Source organism: Saccharomycodes ludwigii, chromosome I (assembly GCF_020623625.1).
Source record: "Saccharomycodes ludwigii strain NBRC 1722 chromosome I, whole genome shotgun sequence".
In the NCBI taxonomy this organism is placed as follows: domain Eukaryota; kingdom Fungi; phylum Ascomycota; class Saccharomycetes; order Saccharomycodales; family Saccharomycodaceae; genus Saccharomycodes; species Saccharomycodes ludwigii.
The window spans coordinates 2,613,714-2,631,790 of NC_060200.1; the positions used below are offsets into that span (position 1 = coordinate 2,613,714).

Consider the following 18,077-nt stretch of genomic DNA (forward strand, 5'->3'; position numbering starts at 1 on the left):
ATATAGGCTGTGTTAGTTTATTTCTCTTGATTTATTTCTATAAAATTAATAAGCAAAGGTAATAAAATTGAACGCAGTTTTATTTCACCCTATTATCTACATTTTTTATTTTGTTTTGAAACTATTGCGAAATATATATGTATGTATGTATTTGTGCACGTATTGTAAGTATCTGGGCTTTTTTTTTGTTACATTAAAAAAAAAAAAAACAAAATAAACAAATTCAGTAATGAATAATTAGTATTGTAATAATTTGTTATTAATTGAAAGATCCGTTTTTCTATTATTATTATTCTTTTTTTGTTTTTTAAATTGTGTGTTTATTAAAGACATGTGTTGTCTTTATTCCTTAAATCATCTCATAAAACAAAACAAAACAAAACAAAACAAAACAAAAAAAAAAAAAGGGAGATCTTACACGAACATAAATTTCCAAAAAATTAAAAATTTTCTCAACAATAAAAAAAAATAAAATTTGATATTTGAAAAAAAAAAAAAAAAAAAAAAAAAAAAAAAAAAAAAGTATATAAAAGGGTGGTTTAGTTAATCTCCTGTGAAATCTTCTTTGAATTAATTCCCTTAGATTTCAAACTATTTTAGACTGGCAATTTCTTTTGTCTTTTGTAATAAATATATAAAAATTTTACTCCTAAAAAAAAAAGAAAATCAATCAAAACTAAAAAGTTTAATTTATAACAACAAATAACAATAAAAAATGGGTTTCTTTGACAAGGCTAAGGCTTATGCTGAACAAAAGGGTAAAGATGAATTGAATCAAAGGTTCAACAACTTGAGCGTTGGTGGATCTAACAACAATAACAGTTCCTCTAACTCTGGTAACAATGATGATTCTTACGGTTCTAACAATAACAATGATGATTCTTACGGTTCTAACAATAACAATGACGACTCATACGGTTCTAACAATAACGATGATTCCTACGGTTCTAACAACAATGATGATTCTTATGGTTCCAAGAAGAGTGGTAAGAAGGGTGGTGACTCATACGGTTCCAACAATGACGACTCTTATGGTTCCAACAACAACAACAATGACGATTCTTATGGTTCCAACAACAACAATGACTCTTATGGTTCTAACAACAATGATGATTCCTACGGTTCTAACAACAATGATGACTCTTACAGTTCCAAGAAGAGCGGTAAGAAGGGTGGTGACTCATACGGTTCCAACAATGACGACTCCTACGGTTCCAACAACAACAACGATGACTCTTATGGTTCTAACAACAATGATGACTCTTACAGTTCCAAGAAGAGTGGTAAGAAGGGTGGTAACTCATATGGTTCCAACAATGACGACTCCTACGGTTCCAACAACAACAATGATGATTCCTACGGTTCTAACAACAACAACGGTGACTCTTATGGTTCTAACAACAATGATGACTCTTACAGTTCCAAGAAGAGTGGTAAGAAGGGTGGTAACTCATACGGTTCCAGCAATGACGACTCCTACGGTTCCAACAATAACAATGACGACTCTTATGGTTCTAACAACAACAACGATGATTCCTACGGTTCTAACAACAATGATGACTCTTATGGTTCCAAGAAGAGTGGTAAGAAGGGTGGTAACTCATACGGTTCCAGCAATGACGACTCCTACGGTTCCAACAATAACAATGACGACTCTTATGGTTCTAACAACAACGATGATTCCTACGGTTCTAACAACAACGATGACTCTTATGGTTCCAAGAAAAGTGGTAGAGGTGGTAACTCCTACGGTTCCAACAATGACGACTCATATGGTTCTAACAACAATGATAATTCTTACGGTTCCAACAATGACGATTCTTACGGTTCTGGTAACAATAATGATTCTTATGGTTCTGGTAGAGGAGGTCGTGGTGATGATTATTAGGAATAAAAAAGTTGATGATGTTCAATTTTCTTTTTCTTTTCTAATTTTCAGTTCTTGAAATAACTAGTTACTGTCAGTATTTGTTATCTTTTTATATGATTTTATTTACTTTTATAGTATCTCTATTCAAATTAGTTTAAATTAAGTTTAGCTTATGAGATTATTCTGATAATGTTTGGATTGCACCACAGGCTGGATTTTCATAGCATGTCGAAAAATACATGCCTAAAGCTGGGGCCTTTCGATACTTTAAACTTGAATATATCGTCAAGAAAAAAAAAAAAAAAAATTCAGAAAAATAAAAAAAGTTGATTCTTTCTCCTAACAAAGTCTAATTCATGGAGTACCTCAACATTTAATTATAGTTATTAATATATATATAACACGTATATAAAAATTATATAAGCATAGGGGGAGAGGGAATAGATAAAGTGAGCTTTTTCTATTTATTTAATTATTACTGTTACTACCACCAAAAGCATTGTTTAAGCGTTGATTAATTCCATTTTCAGCAACTTTTTCAAATTTATCGACGTTGTCACTACCAAACTTGGTTCTAGCTTCAGAGTCAAGGTTCTTGAACTCACTATTTTGAGCAATCTTTTGTTCCCCTTCCTTTTCGTAGGTTTGGAATTGACTGCCAGCAATCTTACCTTCAATACTCTTTTCAATAGAATTCATTGTTGATTAATCTTGTTTTCGTTTTTTTTTTTTAATTTTTTTTAATTTTTCTTCTTTTTTGTATCTGAAAACAAAAGCCAAGACTGACCAAAAGTATTATGAAAAAGAGAAAGTGAAGGAAAATGAGATCAAGAGGATACGGAAATATTAAAAAAAAAAAAAGTTGAGTGAGAAAGACAAATATTAGATAAATATATATGTATTTATATAAAAGGAAAATAGGGGTAAAAAAATTTGAACAGATTCATATGAAACAGTAACAATTAATGGATTGTGTTTAAATTAAGATACGCATTAGAAGGGAGTGAACTGTGAAGAAAATGGGATTAAATTAAATAAGCTTCTTTTTTTTTTTCGTTTACCGAACGGAACTTATTATTTTGAGACAACTGTTTTTAATTTGCATTTTTTTTTTTTTTTTTTTTTTTTTTTTGCTGAGATATTTTGTACAGGTGTATGAAAAATGTTAATCCCTTCCCTTCTTCGAACAATGGACCGCTACAATCGCTTTAGACTTCTGGGATAGTTTCTTAATAAACTAAACGCCTTCTTAGCCTCCTTTTTTATTTTTTTTTTGCTTAATAAAAAAAGAATTTAGAAACAAATCGGAATAATTAACCAATAAAAATGAAAGAAGAATTAAGTATCTATTATTGGCAATTTTTTCTTTCTTTCTTTCTTTCTTTCTTTTAAAAACCCAAATCACCACTTCTTTTCTCAATCTTAACGCTCCCTTTTTTTTCAAATTTTTTTTTTTTTTTTTTTGTTTTGTGTTGCAAAGTAAATAACTACGTAGTATATTTATTTGTTTTACAAAAAGGAAACAAAAAAAAAAGGGTGAAAAAGTTATTTTTTGACTTTTTAGTAATATATCACGTGCATAAAGTAAATAGTAACGACGGCTTAAAGAAACGATCGTTTATAACGAAAATCCTTTTTTTTTAACCATTAAAAGAAATATATATAAAAATACGTATATAGATCTTTGTATGTGTAATTCATCATTTATTATAGTTATAATTATTGTTCTTATTATATGCACCCTTTAAGATTTATACATATGTTTTAAATAGCAAGAAAAAAAAAAAAAAAAAAAAAACTTGCAAGGAGTATATTGAATGTTATGGGGCTTTTTTTCTTTTTTTGTTTTATTTCCCTTTTTTTCTTGTTCTTAAGACAAACACTAAGAATCTGAATAAACGATTTATCAACTTCAAGAAGAAAAAAGTTCCAGTCTAAAAATTTTTTTTTTTTTTTTTTTTTTTTAATGACGATCTTACCCTTTAAAACACATATTATTACTTACTGTAGTAGCAATAAGATTTAATTAACCAGAACATGACTAACAAATACTATGGAATATATACTCTCGTTTACCTCCAGATTCTGAGATATGGCTGATTTATTTAGAAAGAAATGAATATGATGATGTATTTCGTTCAAATCAATATTTTTTTTAAGGGAACTTTTTAAATATATGTTTTATTTTTTTTTTTTTTCTTTCAATAATTATAACATACTAGTTGAAACTACTCATATACAGAAGGCAACTAAATTTAAGGTAAAATAATGATTTACTTTACTATTACCATTTACGAATACACACATTTCTCATTTTTTAAGGGTAACTTTTAAGGGAGGATATGGGAAATAAGTATGACCAAGCTTGTATACTCCATTCCTGAAACAACTGTTACCTTTAAAAATAATATCCAAAGACTAAAAAAAAAAAAAAAAAAAAAAAAAAAGTATATAAATACAGCAAACTTGTTGGATATTTCAGTCTTGTTTTCCTTACTGTCTTACTTAATCCATTCCATCTTTTGTATTTTATTGTTAACCTTAGTTTTCAATTGTCTCTCACTATATAAAAACTAATATCAACAAGAAAAAAAGAAAAAGAAAGCAAAAAAAAAAAAGATTAACAACAACAACAACAACAACAACAAAATGTCTAACTTATTGAACAAATTTTCTGAAAAAATCTCTGGCCATGAACACAATGAAAATGATAATGACCAACGTGGTACTCGTCAGAGTAATCAAAAGCAACAAGGCTCTTTAAACAATAGGTCTGGTAACCGTAACGAGCTAAATGATGATTATAACACTTCTGCCGGTGGTTTTGGAAACCAAGGTTACGCTGGTCGTAACTCTGGCAGAACCCAACAAGATTCTAACTATACCGGCAATGCTATGAATGATGCTGATGAGGCTGACGATGATGACCAGTTTGGTCAATATGGCGTTAGTTCCAGTCGTCAAACCAGATCTCAAACTACCTCTCACCAAAAAACAGGACCATATGACATGGATGAGGATGACAGTGATTTGACTGGCACTACTCAAGATGCTTACAACAGTGCACCTGCCCAAAGAGGTATTGGCAAGGGACATCAATATATGAGCGATAACATGTGACGTGTGTCTTTTGTTTTAAATTTTTTTTCTTTTTTTTTAAGTTCTTCTTAAAAAATTTTGTAGGCCCTTTTTTTTTTTTCATTTCAGTAGTCTAACCTTATAGTTTGGAAAAAGAAATTTTTTTTTTTCCATTTTCAGGTGTTAGGTGGTTTATTTCATTTGTTTTAGGGTAAAATATTGCGAATTGGATGATTTATAGGTACATATTACATAAAGTATTTATTACGTTTTTGAATATATATATATATATTTTTTCCGTTCTATGGACGTTTTTATAAAACATCTTGTATTTTATGTCTTATTGTAGAACGGCGATGAGAGAGAGAGAGAGAGGGAGGGAGATTTCCTTGGCACGAGGTCCCTAAAATATTTCGGACTTTTAAAGTTTGTTTTTATTAAAAAAATTCTTCCGGGATTGGTGCGTTTGCGGATATTCGCTTATTTAAGTGGAAAGAAGGAATAATTTTTGTAACTGCAAAAAAAAAAGAAAAGAAAAAAAGAAAAAACACTCAAACACACAATTCCATTTATAAATGGAATTTAGGTCTATTTCGCCGACTTCCTAGAGGAAAGACTACTTATTTCTTCACAACTTGACTGCAAGTAATGGCCAGATGACAATCCCTACCGCTGCCGGGACCCTCCCTCCTAACAAAGACGATACCTCATATGAGAAGCCAATAAACAGCACAAGGTTTTATAAGCAAAATATTGTTCCAATCTTTCATAATATAACCAAACAACAACACAATAACAATAGCAGTGGTAATAAATATATCAAATTAAGTGGAGATAAAGATATTGATAATATATCTGCATATCTTTCAAAAATTAATGAAAATTCAATCCATCTAAATACCAAGCTCTCCGGACACAAAGAACAAGAAAAAATTATACATCATCATAAACAAACAAATTTATCATATAAGTTGGCCAATAATTCTGTGCCAGTTTTTGAAGTAACAAAAGAATTATTATTCATCAATAATTTGGAGTCTCCTTTGCGATTTTACGAGGGAGTTAAAGATTTAGGTGAAAAATACGGGTGCATCATAGTTAAATTTTTAGATGACATACATAATAATTTGAATGAATCGTTTTATAAAGATTTGGATTCTTTTAAATTTAAAACGAAAAGATTATTATATGATAATACAACAAATGATAACTTGCTTACCAAACTGGAATTTTATAAACAGCTGTATGCGTATCATTGTAATACTGGAAATACTACCGGTATGCATGCCACAAAACTTACCAGAATACCCAATATCGGCAAAAAACCATTGGATTTATACAGATTATACACTTGCCTCCAAACGCATGGGGGGTATAAAAATGTTTGCCAGCGAAAGTCATGGCCACAAGTAGTTAGAGAATTAGGCTATCCTCCATCCATGATCCAATCAGTGATTACACCGATCAAAGCAGCAGCCAACAAGATATTTGATGGTTTTACATTTGATTGTAGTAATAAGAGACGGCATGAACTTAACGATGAAAGTGAAAATTGCCCACCTTTTAAAAAAGTTTGCTGTCAAGTTTTAAATTCTTCAAAAGAGTTTAACAGATTGACAGATCTCCTCATATATAAACAAAAATTTTATTTTGATAAAAATGGTATTATTACGAGCGACAGTGTACCCATCAAAAAATACAATGACAAAACATTTACGTTTTGGCACAATGGCATGGCCGAGGATTACACCACGTTGAACAGCAAGGGTGTTATGAAATCTACATATTCCCTAAGACAATTCATTTATAGAAACAAAGCCTTTTGCATGAATATATTAAATAATAATTTTAATATACACACTGGAGATGTATCAAAATACGAGCTTTCTGATTTTGAAAATGTTTATTGGAGGTTGTTAAGCGAAAAACATAATAACTTACCTATACAAGTGGAAAATAGTGTATCTGTGTCAACAAAATTGGGGAATCCTAGTAATATATCGAAATCATTAAATTTTTGGGACTTTACTAGAATTACCGATGAATCTTTGCTGAAGTATGGAAATATTGACTATAGTAACAATTTACACTCCAAACTAAACGTATCAATGTGTTTTTCTGTAAAAAATTGGACCACCATTGAAGAAAACACATATTTACCCAATGTGAATATGATTCACCTCGGTGCTTCGAAACTATGGTATGTCATTCCATCCAGTGATACAATACGATTTAACAATTTAATGAGAGCGTCGATGGAAATGACAAAACATTGTACGAAAACAAGTAACATTACACAGGATATGTTTGCTAGTTCGGATTTTTATCAAAATTTTATAAATACTTCAGATGAATTATTTTTTATAAATAATAATAAGGAAGTTGATTCTGATTATGAAGAGGGTAATACTTTTTCGATTAGTCCCGAGGTCTATCAATATAATAATAATAATAATAATAATAATAGTAATAATAATAATATTCAACTATCAGTTAAAGATATACTAAAAGAGGGAATCACTGTAAATAATTTTGTTCAAGAAGAAAATAGTTTTGTTTTCACCTATCCTGGTGCTACAACCTTTAATCTATCAAGTGGTGTTTCCATATCAGAGGAAATGAATTTTTGTGCATGGGACTGGTTTGAATCATACTTTTATGGCCAGATATCAAGTATACTTGATGAACCTAAGAAATTATGTAGTAGTGAGGCATTAGAATCTGTTCCATCATTACAACTTTTGATGTCAATTTATTTAAATGGTTCTAGTTTAGAATCCTATAATGCACAATCAATAATGCAAGACTTACTTAAACAAGAAATTGAGCAACGCAAACTCGTCCAAAGGATGTATCCGCATTTGACCATACGTTATAACAAATTTGATTACATTTCTGACATTAGTGCCCAATACACTGGACTATCCAAAATGATGATTTGGTACGATGAAGACAATGGCTATAAATTGAAGCAATTGTCACTAAGTGAATTTTTAAAATACAATGATACTTTGCCAACCAGTAAGATAGAGTTGCATTTATATTATACTACCGAAACCTTGTATTTCCTAATAAATGATTATGAAGAAGAGGAACAAAATTTCAAGCTGATACCACTCTTGAAAAAAATAGTCAATGAGGATTATAAAAATGAGCAAATTCCTATCGAGATTTTTGAAGAGATGCTAATTAAAACATACAGGAATGAAAAAGATACTTTAGTTTGGAAATATATTAAGAATTATATTGAGTCAAAACAAGGTGAAATGAATCAAGTTTGTGATGCATTTCTTGAAAATTATAATAAAGTGATGACAAATGTTAAAGTCCAATCGATTTTAGATACTTTTACTTTGATCAAAAATAACAAACATATAATTTTAAAGCTTTATTCTATACCGAAGGAATATTTGATTGATATGGCTGATTTAGAGAGGTTGGTACACGTTTTGAAAACACAGTCTTCTATCATAACATTGCAAATGAAGCAAGTTTTCGAATTGTACAACGACATTAAAGAGTTTCAAAAAGAGTGTATGGGTATGGCAACAAAGGCAGATTATGATATAGACCTTGTGGAGACATCAAAATTATTGAAAAAAGGTTTGGATTTCAAAATATACCAACCGATTTTATCTGTGCTACTGACTAAATTGCAAAAAAAACAGTGGCTACTCTTATATAAGGAAACTCTTGAATCAGCAGGCACTTCAGTTAATGTGACATCAGATTTTTTAAAAAATTTATTGGACACAGGCATACAGCTCAGAGTTGATGAACCCTTACTAATTAATGTATCAGAAACTTTAAAGGGTGTTACCAAATTCAACTTAAAATTTGATGAATTATTTAAGAAAAGGAAAAGTAATCATTTGTGCAAAATTCCAATAGCCGATATCGAGCATTTGCTAAACATATTAAACTCAAACATAGGTGCATTTATTGAAGAAGAAATCAAATGTTTCTTATTAAACATTCATGACTCTGTAAATGCCTCCAGGACGGGGAATTTTACCTTTGCCAACAAACTAAAGTATAAAAATGATGAATTGAAAAATAGATTAATCAGTAGAGTTAATAGCAACTATGGTTTCCTAGACGATGAACTTGTATCTTATTATAATCAATCAACGAATGACAGGAGGATGAATAAATTGGATGTACCACCAAATTGTGAATCAGTCTGTAAGAAAGAGTTGAAAAAATTGAATGATTGGTTGAAAAATTTTCACTTTTATTTTAAGGACCTGCGACATTTAAATGACTTAGTTGCAAAAACTGCCCGATGTTTTAATCTAGAAAATGACAGATATTTACATGAAAATGATGATTTGTACTGTTTTTGTCGTTCCAGCGATGATGGTCATACAATGGTACAGTGCGAAATATGCAAAGATTGGTATCACAGCGAGTGCTTGAATACAGAAACATTATCCAATGAGTATATAGAAATGACATTGGAGCAAAAATCATTCTTATTAAAAACAAATGAGGAAGATAATGTCTTTATTTGTTCTTTATGCTACAGCGGTCAAATTAATTTAAAAAAATACGATGGAATTAAATTTCAAGATTTACAGAAAATGCTAATTGATAGTATAAATCTTCTTATTGTTCCAGAAGATAGTAGTATTATAAAAAAACTTTTTGAATTTTATGAAATCAGTCTGAACTATAAGAGATTTTTGAGTGGGACCATCTTTGGTCAAGCTAGTGATGTCACCATTGCAACTGCTGCTGTTGCAAATAACAATCAGGGTAACAAATTGGAAATTCCGTTAGGATTAAGCACTGAGAAATGTAAATTTTATCTAAGGAAATTATTGGGTGGTAACTGTCATTTAACTGAAGAAATTAAAATTATGAAACGATATATTAGGAAACATGATATTAATGAGTTAAATAAATTGAAGAGAAGGAAGATGGAAATTATAACTGGCTATCCATTATGTGAACAACCAAAAGAGATGAACAAATCATTTATATCGTTACCAAATATTTTAGACTCTTCAATGAGCAAATCTAAAAAGACAATGATTAATGATGAACTTAATGTAATGACACAAGAAAATTTATAGTTTGTTAGTATTAAAAAAAAAAAAAAAAAAAAAAAAAAAACACTTTATTAAATTTATTTATATTTTGAATGGTTGTTGTTTAATTAAACCATTGAAGAAATAATAATATATCTTTTTTCTATGCTTTAAAAATGAATATTTTTTTCTGGTTTTTTATTCGACAAACATTTCTTTAGCGAGTTGGCATCTTTCGCACATTCGCGAAAACTAACACGAAATTACGTGTCTTTTTTTTGGAGTATTTTTGCATTTTTTTAATTTTCAATTTTGGTTATTTTTTCTGGTATGATCGGAAAGGGAAAGAAAAGAAAAGAAAAGAAAAAAAGAGAAAAAAAAGTACAAAAAAAAAAAGCTTGTTAGAAAAATTATTTTTTTGGCCGGGTGTACTTAGAAAGTTTTTATGATGACGATATATATTCATAAATAATAACCAAGATATTATTGTTCTTTTAAACTTTGAAGTAATCTCCACTTTTATTTTTTTTATTTTTTTATATCTCTCTTTGTATATATATATATATAATATATACATAACTGAAAAAATAAAAAAAAAAATAGTTATAGAAATAGAAATAAATAAATAAATAAATATATAAAAGAAAAATAAACCACCTCTTAATACACCCTTTACAACAGTATGCTAAAGTTGGTTCATTCTTCTACAAGGTTAGGAATAAGAAGTGGTGTTTTAAATGCTAAATATAATATTAAACCGCCAATATCCATTACTTTGAGACTTACAAGAAACTTACAAACTACAAGCCCAAATTTCAGAGAGCTAACTGAAAAGGAAACAAAACAATTACAAGAAGACCTAGCCAATGCAGAGCATGATCATATCCATTTGCGTGAAAGTGAAACTGAAAAAAATGATTCCTTTCAATTGGGTACAATGTTAAATAGAGCATCCCACCATCACCATCACGCTACTTCGACTTCAGACACCTTTATGTCTCTGTTATTAGATAAAAAACAATTTAAAAAAAATCCAGGTGTGAGAATAACTTGGATTGGTCTAGGTGTGAACGTCGGCTTAGCACTGGGTAAATTTTTTGGTGGTATCGTTTTCCACTCTCAGGCTTTATTGGCTGATGCCGTTCATGCTGCTAGTGACTTGGTTGCTGATTTTTTAACCTTAATTAGTGTTAATTTGAGCAAAAAACCTCCAACCAAAGAATATCCATACGGGTTTGGGAAAGTGGAAACTATTGGTGGTTTAGCTGTTTCTTCTATTTTGGCGTTTGCTGGTTTTAGCATTGGTTATTCTTCTCTAATATCTATTGTGGGGCCTATTATTCCCCACACTTTATTAGAAATCCTCCATATTCATGCACATTCTCATGCAGTTGATATAGCCACAAATGTTAACGCCGCCTGGATCGCAGCCGGTTCCATAGCTGTTAAAGAATGGTTGTTCCAATGCACTAAAAAAATTGCCCTTGAACAAAACTCTAGTGTCCTATTAGCTAATGCTTGGCACCACAGAGTTGACTCTTTAACCTCTTTAGTTGCTCTAGTTACTATTTCTTCCGGTTACTTGTTTGGAATTACTTCTTTAGATGCAGTCGGTGGATTGCTTGTTTCGGGCCTGGTCTTGAAAGCTGGTATTTCAGGCATGGCATCGTCCTGTAAGGAACTATTAGATAAAGCGCTTTCAGAGACTGACCCAAAGTATATTTCTGTGGAAAATATAATTAGAGACTCTTTAACTAAAATGGTCTCGAACAACAACTCTAAAAAGCCATATACTTTGGTGAATTTAACGTTGTTAACTAGTGGACCAAATCTGCACGCTAATTTACTGTTAGAAGTTCCATTGCAGAAATGGGATAATGTCCTAGGTATTAAAGAATTTGAGATTGTAACTGATCATTTAAGAAATATCTTGATGGCCAATGTACCTCACTTGAAACAGGTTCACGTAGAATATATTGAGGAAAAGCCTAAATTGAATGATGAAGAAAAGAAAGAGTTACAAAGCCAACGTGAAATGGATACCGCACCAATTCCCGAAGCTGCCATTAAATGTGACCATGATCATGGACACAATCATTCTCATTTATTTGGTAATGGGGGCCATACTCATTTTCATTAGTTATATATATATATATTATTATTATTATTATTATTATTATTATTATTATTATTAAGTAACAAGAAAGAAGAAGAACTAACATAATAAAAAAATTACAGGAAATAATATTCGGCGGTTACCACATAAGTAAAAAAAAAAAAAAAAAAAAATTAATAATATATGAGGACAATACAAAACCATTCCTTTTAGTTAATTATAGGTAAATGTAGTAGCATACTATACAGAAAAATTAAGCACTAACATAAACATATTATTCTTAACAATTACCGTTACTTTTTCATTTATTTACTTTTGCTAATCCAATCATTCAAGCCATGTCTGTTTCTAGCAATTTCAAAACAGTAAAATTGCAATCTAACAACAAAACATGTGGTGAATTGACCATATTTAGAAGAGGCATCGGTTCTTAATAAAGTACCAAAATTGAAATCATCAACTTTCTTTTCAAACAATTTTATAAATTTTCTCCATTTATCCTTGGCTTCCTTATTCTTTAGATCTGCTTCTTCAAATTTTTTGATTTTTTCAATATCGGAATATTCTGGGAAATGTTCAATAAATTTTTCATAAATTTCATCATCATATCTGGTTAACTTTAACTTAGAACCTGGCACTTTGGTCAATAAACTCCAATAAGCTTCTGCTTGTTCTACAGCAACAACAGCAAATTGCTTTTCAATATCTTCTAAGTTATCGGCATTTTCAGCATCAAATTGTGAAACAGACATCTTTTCGTGTATAATATATAATTTTTTTTTTTTGTCAAATCAAAAAGTTGATTAGTTGGTTATATTCTACTTTGATCTATAATAATATAAATGTTTGATTTTATTTTTGATAAAAGGGATATCACTGTTTAAATAACAATAATAAAGAAAAGTTAAAAAAAAGTAAAAGTAAATTTTTTTTTCTTTTTTTTTTTTTTTGTTGATGCGAATAACTTGTACGTGATGCCGGATTGTTCTGGAATATTCCTGAAGGACAATCATTGTCCGAAATCTATTTAACACGAGATGTTTAGGACTTTGAAATAAAATGCTAATTCACATAACGAAATGGCGCCCAATTTTATAAGGAAACCGGCAGAGATCTTAAAATTTACAATCAGATTCAAATTCAATCTTAATAATTGTGGCCGCTTAATTTAACTCCTACTTATCAAAATCTTGTTTTTTTTCTTCATCTCATGCACAACTTTTTAACTTTGTAATCACATATGGGACAGTTAGCATATATTATGTTTAAATTTACTGCTAAAAATATAAAGTACAACAACACTTTACAAATTAAAAGATCACTTAGAATCATGTCCAACATTAATGTTTCAGCAGCTATTCTTATTATAGGGGATGAAGTTTTAAATGGTAAGATAACAGATACAAACTCGAGGTATTTTGCCAAGTACTGCTATAACTTGGGGATTCCATTGAGAGAAATTTCAACCATCGGGGATGATCTGATACAAATCGAAACTTCTATTAAACGGTTGAGCTTAGAAAATGATCTGATTGTTACCTCTGGAGGTATTGGTAGCACACATGATGATATCACTTATGAATCTATTTCAAAAGCTTTTAATTTGCCTTGCTTATTGAATCAAGAATGTGTTGCTAGAATGGAAAGAATCAACCAACCAACCAAAAGATTTCAAGGTCAAGCCTTAAAGGACCATTACAGGATGGCAACTTTGCCAACAGGTGACATTGTAAAAAATTATTACGTGGATGAAAAAATGTGGGTTCCAGTTTGTTCTATTGACAAAAAGGTTTACATATTGCCTGGTATCCCTCAATTATTTGAAAAATTATTGGAGTTGATGAAGCCAAACTTTCAAAAAATTTACCAGCTAAAAGATGTTCATTATTTAAGATATTTTGTTAAGACTCCATATGGCGAATCTTATTTTGCTAGTTTTCTACGTGAATTACAGGAAAATGCAAATAAAGTTTCTAAAAACATCAAACTAGGTTCTTATCCTCATTTTGGTATGGGTTTCAATACCATTAGTATCTTGGGTAGTGAAAGTGATAAAGCCGAATTAGAAAAAATCAAAAAATTGGTCATTGCAAAACTAAAGGGTGAAGAGGTTAGTTCTCAAGACGAAGATAACTATTCAAATCAAAGAAAAGACAAGTTATGATGATATATATTCTTATAAAAATAAAGAGATAACCCAAAAAAGGGAAAGAAAAAAAAAAAAATTTTTTTTTTCACTTAATTCCTACATATACATATATACTTACATATACAAAATTAAAAAAAAAAAAAAATTATTACTATTATTATCACTATTTTAGTGATTTAAGAAAGAAAAAGTATGGAAAGATACATGCAATTCTTTTCCATTTTGCTAAATTATTATTATTAATTTTTTTTTTTTTTTTTTGTTTTTTTAGCTTCCTACTCGTCACCTTCATCTTCATCATCAGTGTTAACCGGTTTTGGAGTACCTTTTGGAGAAGATAACCATTCAATGTAACGTAGACGGCGACGTTCTGCTTGTAACTTCTTTTCATTTCTTGTTAATTTCTTCTTTCTTCTTCTAACTTTAATATTGGCTGGGGAGTCATCATCTTCAATATTAGAACCTTTAGCCATAGCATTCTTCAAACCATGGGCATTTTCATTACCACCATCTTCGAATCTACTCTGGTCAATTGCGGTAACACCTTTTTGGACCAATTTACCATCAGCAACATGCCATTGTTCAGGACATAAAGCTCCAACAAATTCGTTATTGTGTGAAATCATGACAACACCACCACTCCATTCACGAATAGCAACAGCTAAGGCCCCTAACGAGTCTCTATCTAAATAATTGGTGGGTTCATCCAAGACTAGTAAATGTGGATTATTCCACATAGCACCGGCAATAACAACTTTAACCAATTGGCCACCAGATAAAGACCCTAGAGGGGTGTGGTTAGTGATTTCAGCATCTAAACCAACCCCCTCAAAATGCTTTGTGATAACACTTGGAATCAATTCACGATAACCTAGACCTTCTCTCGATGCCTCAAAATCATCGAATTTTTGAACTAGCTTGCCAAAACCCTCTTTTTCTAAAAATTCTTTGCCGACCCAGGAATTGTACTTGGGCTTCCAATATCTCCATTTAATTTCGTATTGAAAAGATTTCCTGTATTTTTGTCTACCAACAATTGCCTCGATTTGTCTTTTGCCCCTGCCATCTTGAATGTCAATTTCCTTTTTCATAATCTCAGTTTCCTGCTGGGAAATCTTTCTACTTTCCTTCAAAACAACTTCACGATCCTCACCAAATTGATAACGCCATTGCAAATACTGGTTAGCAGTTTTTTCTTTATGTTCATTGACGTGTTGCAAAGCGTGTTGTGCAATATAACCAATACGTAGATTGGGGTGCTTTTCCACTTTACCAGAGTCTGGAACTAATTCTCCAGTCAATAATTTGATCAAAGTGGATTTACCAGCACCATTTGGACCTAGAACCGCGACACGGGAACTTAGGGATAGTGAACAGGAAACGTTTTCTAAAGATGGTTTGGTAGCACCTGGATAGCTAAAACTGATATCAGTCACTTTAGCAACGGATCTGGTATTCGACTTCACCCCACTTAAAATACCCGGTGGTGGGAATCTCATAGTGGCGTTGGAATCACTCAAAGTATAGTACGATTTGGCTTCAGGTTTTTGTTCAACAAATGCAGCTAAGTTACCCTTGTAATAAACTAATTTTTTATTTTCGTAGTGAATGATATCAGTACATACAGCATCTAGAAATCTTGAGTCATGAGAAACAAGTAAAGAAGTAATATTAGTATGTTTTAACAAATAGTCTTCCAACCATTGAACATTGGAAACATCCAAATGGTTAGTGGGTTCATCCAACAATAAAACATCAGCTTTCAATAACATAGCTCTAGCCAATTCTAATTTCATTTTCCAACCACCTGATAAAGAACCAACCGATTGATTTCTTCTTTCCTCATTGAAACCAACTTCTTCCAAAGCTTTAGAAATTTCCTCAGGAGATGCAGAGCCCAATTCAGGATCTTGTGCAATAAACGTAACCAAATCCATGTTAGCTTCACTTTCTTGGATCTTGTGTTCAACAAAACATGTTCTAACTGTGTTTCTGTCTGGGAAACCTTCTAATTGACCATTATTAATAGACCTCATCAAAGTAGATTTACCAGCACCATTTCTACCACATAAACCATATCTGTGTCCCTTCAATAGTCTTAAATTAGTTTTATTTAATAACATTCTTGTACCATATGCTAAAGAAAAATCAGCGTTAACGATCTCAACGGCACCTGCTTCATCATCATCTCTGCTAATACCTCGATCAGCATCAAATGTTGTTCTCAATTTAGCTAGTAAGTTGTCAACTTTTTCTTCACTACAGAATAACTTTAAGTAGGAAGATAACGACTTCCAATCATTGACGTTGGCATCCAAAGTGATTAACTTTGTTATATACGTGATGATAGTTTCGTTATTTTCAAAATAGTCTAGAGTTAAATTTTTAATAAGGAATTCCCTGCCTTGTTTTTCGGTGATTCTACCGGGAAATCTACCATTTTTCAATTCAGTGTCATCGTTTAAAACGTGCAATGCTTTAGAGGCCAAGTCTCTAACTTCTGGCAAAGAGGCCATTTCAACCACTTTTTTGACAATTGGTTCTAAATCTGGGATAAAACTTTCAATTTCCAAATGATTATTGACTAATCTTGTTAAATTTTCAATAACTATAACAGTTTGTCTTAATTGTTCTTGGGAAGCAGAACCAATATTTTTCAAAGACCTAGATAAGATGGGAACCAATAAACTTAGTGATGACTCGGTAACTTCGGCAACAAAGGTAACACTGCTTAATGATTTGATGGCATTTGGAACTTTGGTTGGATCTTGTAATGTATCAACAATTAAATTGTAACGTGGGGATAAATCTAAATTATCTAAAACGCTAACAAAATTTAATAAAGTCTTATGACCATGTTTACTTAACTCCGGTTTAAAATCAGTTGCAATATCAGTTAAAATTGGGACAGCATCCTTAAAAGTTAACTCTAGCATATCGCTCGGACACTCTTCCCTTAATTTATCAACCAATTTCAAAGCGGCGATCTTAGATGTCCATTTGGCGGAACTTTTCAAATATTCTAGAATTTTATAAAAAAAGCTGCAAACAAGACCTTCAACTGGGAAACACCCATAAATAGAGTCAATAGCATGTTGAGCGGCTCGTTTAACAATATTCTCTTTATCACTCATGGAATCCAAAGTAATGGGTAAAAATTCGCATAAGTAGCACTCTTGAGGGTTGTTCCCTGAAATAACATTATTAGCTAATAGAGAAATAAATAGCAACGAACTTTCTCTCAACAAAGCGGAATTCTTGCTTTTGGATAATTTGGTGATTACCTCAACAAGTTTCCAGGTTTCAATTACCGAGGCCTTATATTTTAAATCCATAGAGTTAATCTTGTCGATAATACTCAAAATTACGGTTTTGCATTCGGATATTGTAGAGGACTGAATTAGTAAACTCAGTTCTGTTTTCAAAAAATCATCGGAAATTTTTAAATCTTTGAAAAGCTTATCCACTTCATTAGCATTATTGTTACTCTGAAGAAGAGTGGCGGACTTGGCAACAGCAAAATTTTTTGGCTTTACTTTAATTATGTTGTTATCTTGTAAAGTCTCTGGTTCTTTGTATGCTTGGTAACCATTGTTACCGTTATTGTATTGATGGGTGTTATAATTTTTATATGGTTGATATCCCATATTTTTTTGATTATTGTGTTTGTTATTGGCTTGATAATTATTATTACTATTATTATTATAACTACCGCCTGAGTGTGGGTTTTTAAAATATCCACCGTATGGAGAAGACACCATAGCAGGGTCTTCTGGTTTTTTATCTAGATAAGAATCCAAAGAAACAAATTTCTTTGGGGGAGCCATTTTT

The 18,077-nt window shown here is 31.0% G+C and overlaps 8 protein-coding genes across 8 annotated transcripts; 5 read left to right on the top strand and 3 right to left on the bottom strand.

Moving 5' to 3' along the window:
* Positions 1 to 715: 715 nt before the first annotated feature.
* DDR48 (DNA damage-responsive protein 48) lies at positions 716 to 1,888 on the top strand (the record flags this gene model as incomplete). The annotated part of the gene is made up of 1 exon (XM_046076822.1): positions 716 to 1,888. The coding sequence occupies one exon, from the start codon at positions 716 to 718 to the stop codon at positions 1,886 to 1,888; it is 1,173 nt and encodes a 390-aa protein (XP_045937421.1).
* A 450-nt stretch (positions 1,889 to 2,338) lies between these two features.
* Positions 2,339 to 2,569, bottom strand: SCDLUD_001134 (uncharacterized protein; the record flags this gene model as incomplete). Its single annotated transcript, XM_046076823.1, has 1 exon — positions 2,339 to 2,569. The coding sequence occupies one exon, from the start codon at positions 2,567 to 2,569 to the stop codon at positions 2,339 to 2,341; it is 231 nt and encodes a 76-aa protein (XP_045937422.1).
* Positions 2,570 to 4,519: 1,950 nt separating this feature from the next.
* On the top strand, positions 4,520 to 4,990 carry GRE1 (Gre1p; the record flags this gene model as incomplete). The annotated part of the gene is made up of 1 exon (XM_046080109.1): positions 4,520 to 4,990. One exon carries the CDS (start codon positions 4,520 to 4,522, stop codon positions 4,988 to 4,990), a length of 471 nt encoding a protein of 156 aa, XP_045937423.1.
* A 614-nt stretch (positions 4,991 to 5,604) lies between these two features.
* ECM5 (Ecm5p) lies at positions 5,605 to 10,026 on the top strand (the record flags this gene model as incomplete). Its single annotated transcript, XM_046080110.1, has 1 exon — positions 5,605 to 10,026. The coding sequence occupies one exon, from the start codon at positions 5,605 to 5,607 to the stop codon at positions 10,024 to 10,026; it is 4,422 nt and encodes a 1,473-aa protein (XP_045937424.1).
* A 637-nt stretch (positions 10,027 to 10,663) lies between these two features.
* On the top strand, positions 10,664 to 12,121 carry MMT2 (Mmt2p; the record flags this gene model as incomplete). Its single annotated transcript, XM_046080111.1, has 1 exon — positions 10,664 to 12,121. The coding sequence occupies one exon, from the start codon at positions 10,664 to 10,666 to the stop codon at positions 12,119 to 12,121; it is 1,458 nt and encodes a 485-aa protein (XP_045937425.1).
* Positions 12,122 to 12,402: 281 nt separating this feature from the next.
* Positions 12,403 to 12,849, bottom strand: CHP1 (ribosome-associated Tef1p biogenesis chaperone CHP1; the record flags this gene model as incomplete). The annotated part of the gene is made up of 1 exon (XM_046080112.1): positions 12,403 to 12,849. The coding sequence occupies one exon, from the start codon at positions 12,847 to 12,849 to the stop codon at positions 12,403 to 12,405; it is 447 nt and encodes a 148-aa protein (XP_045937426.1).
* A 578-nt stretch (positions 12,850 to 13,427) lies between these two features.
* Positions 13,428 to 14,261, top strand: FPY1 (flavin adenine dinucleotide pyrophosphatase; the record flags this gene model as incomplete). Its single annotated transcript, XM_046080113.1, has 1 exon — positions 13,428 to 14,261. The coding sequence occupies one exon, from the start codon at positions 13,428 to 13,430 to the stop codon at positions 14,259 to 14,261; it is 834 nt and encodes a 277-aa protein (XP_045937427.1).
* Positions 14,262 to 14,521: 260 nt separating this feature from the next.
* On the bottom strand, positions 14,522 to 18,073 carry NEW1 (New1p; the record flags this gene model as incomplete). Its single annotated transcript, XM_046080114.1, has 1 exon — positions 14,522 to 18,073. One exon carries the CDS (start codon positions 18,071 to 18,073, stop codon positions 14,522 to 14,524), a length of 3,552 nt encoding a protein of 1,183 aa, XP_045937428.1.
* Positions 18,074 to 18,077: the final 4 nt, after the last annotated feature.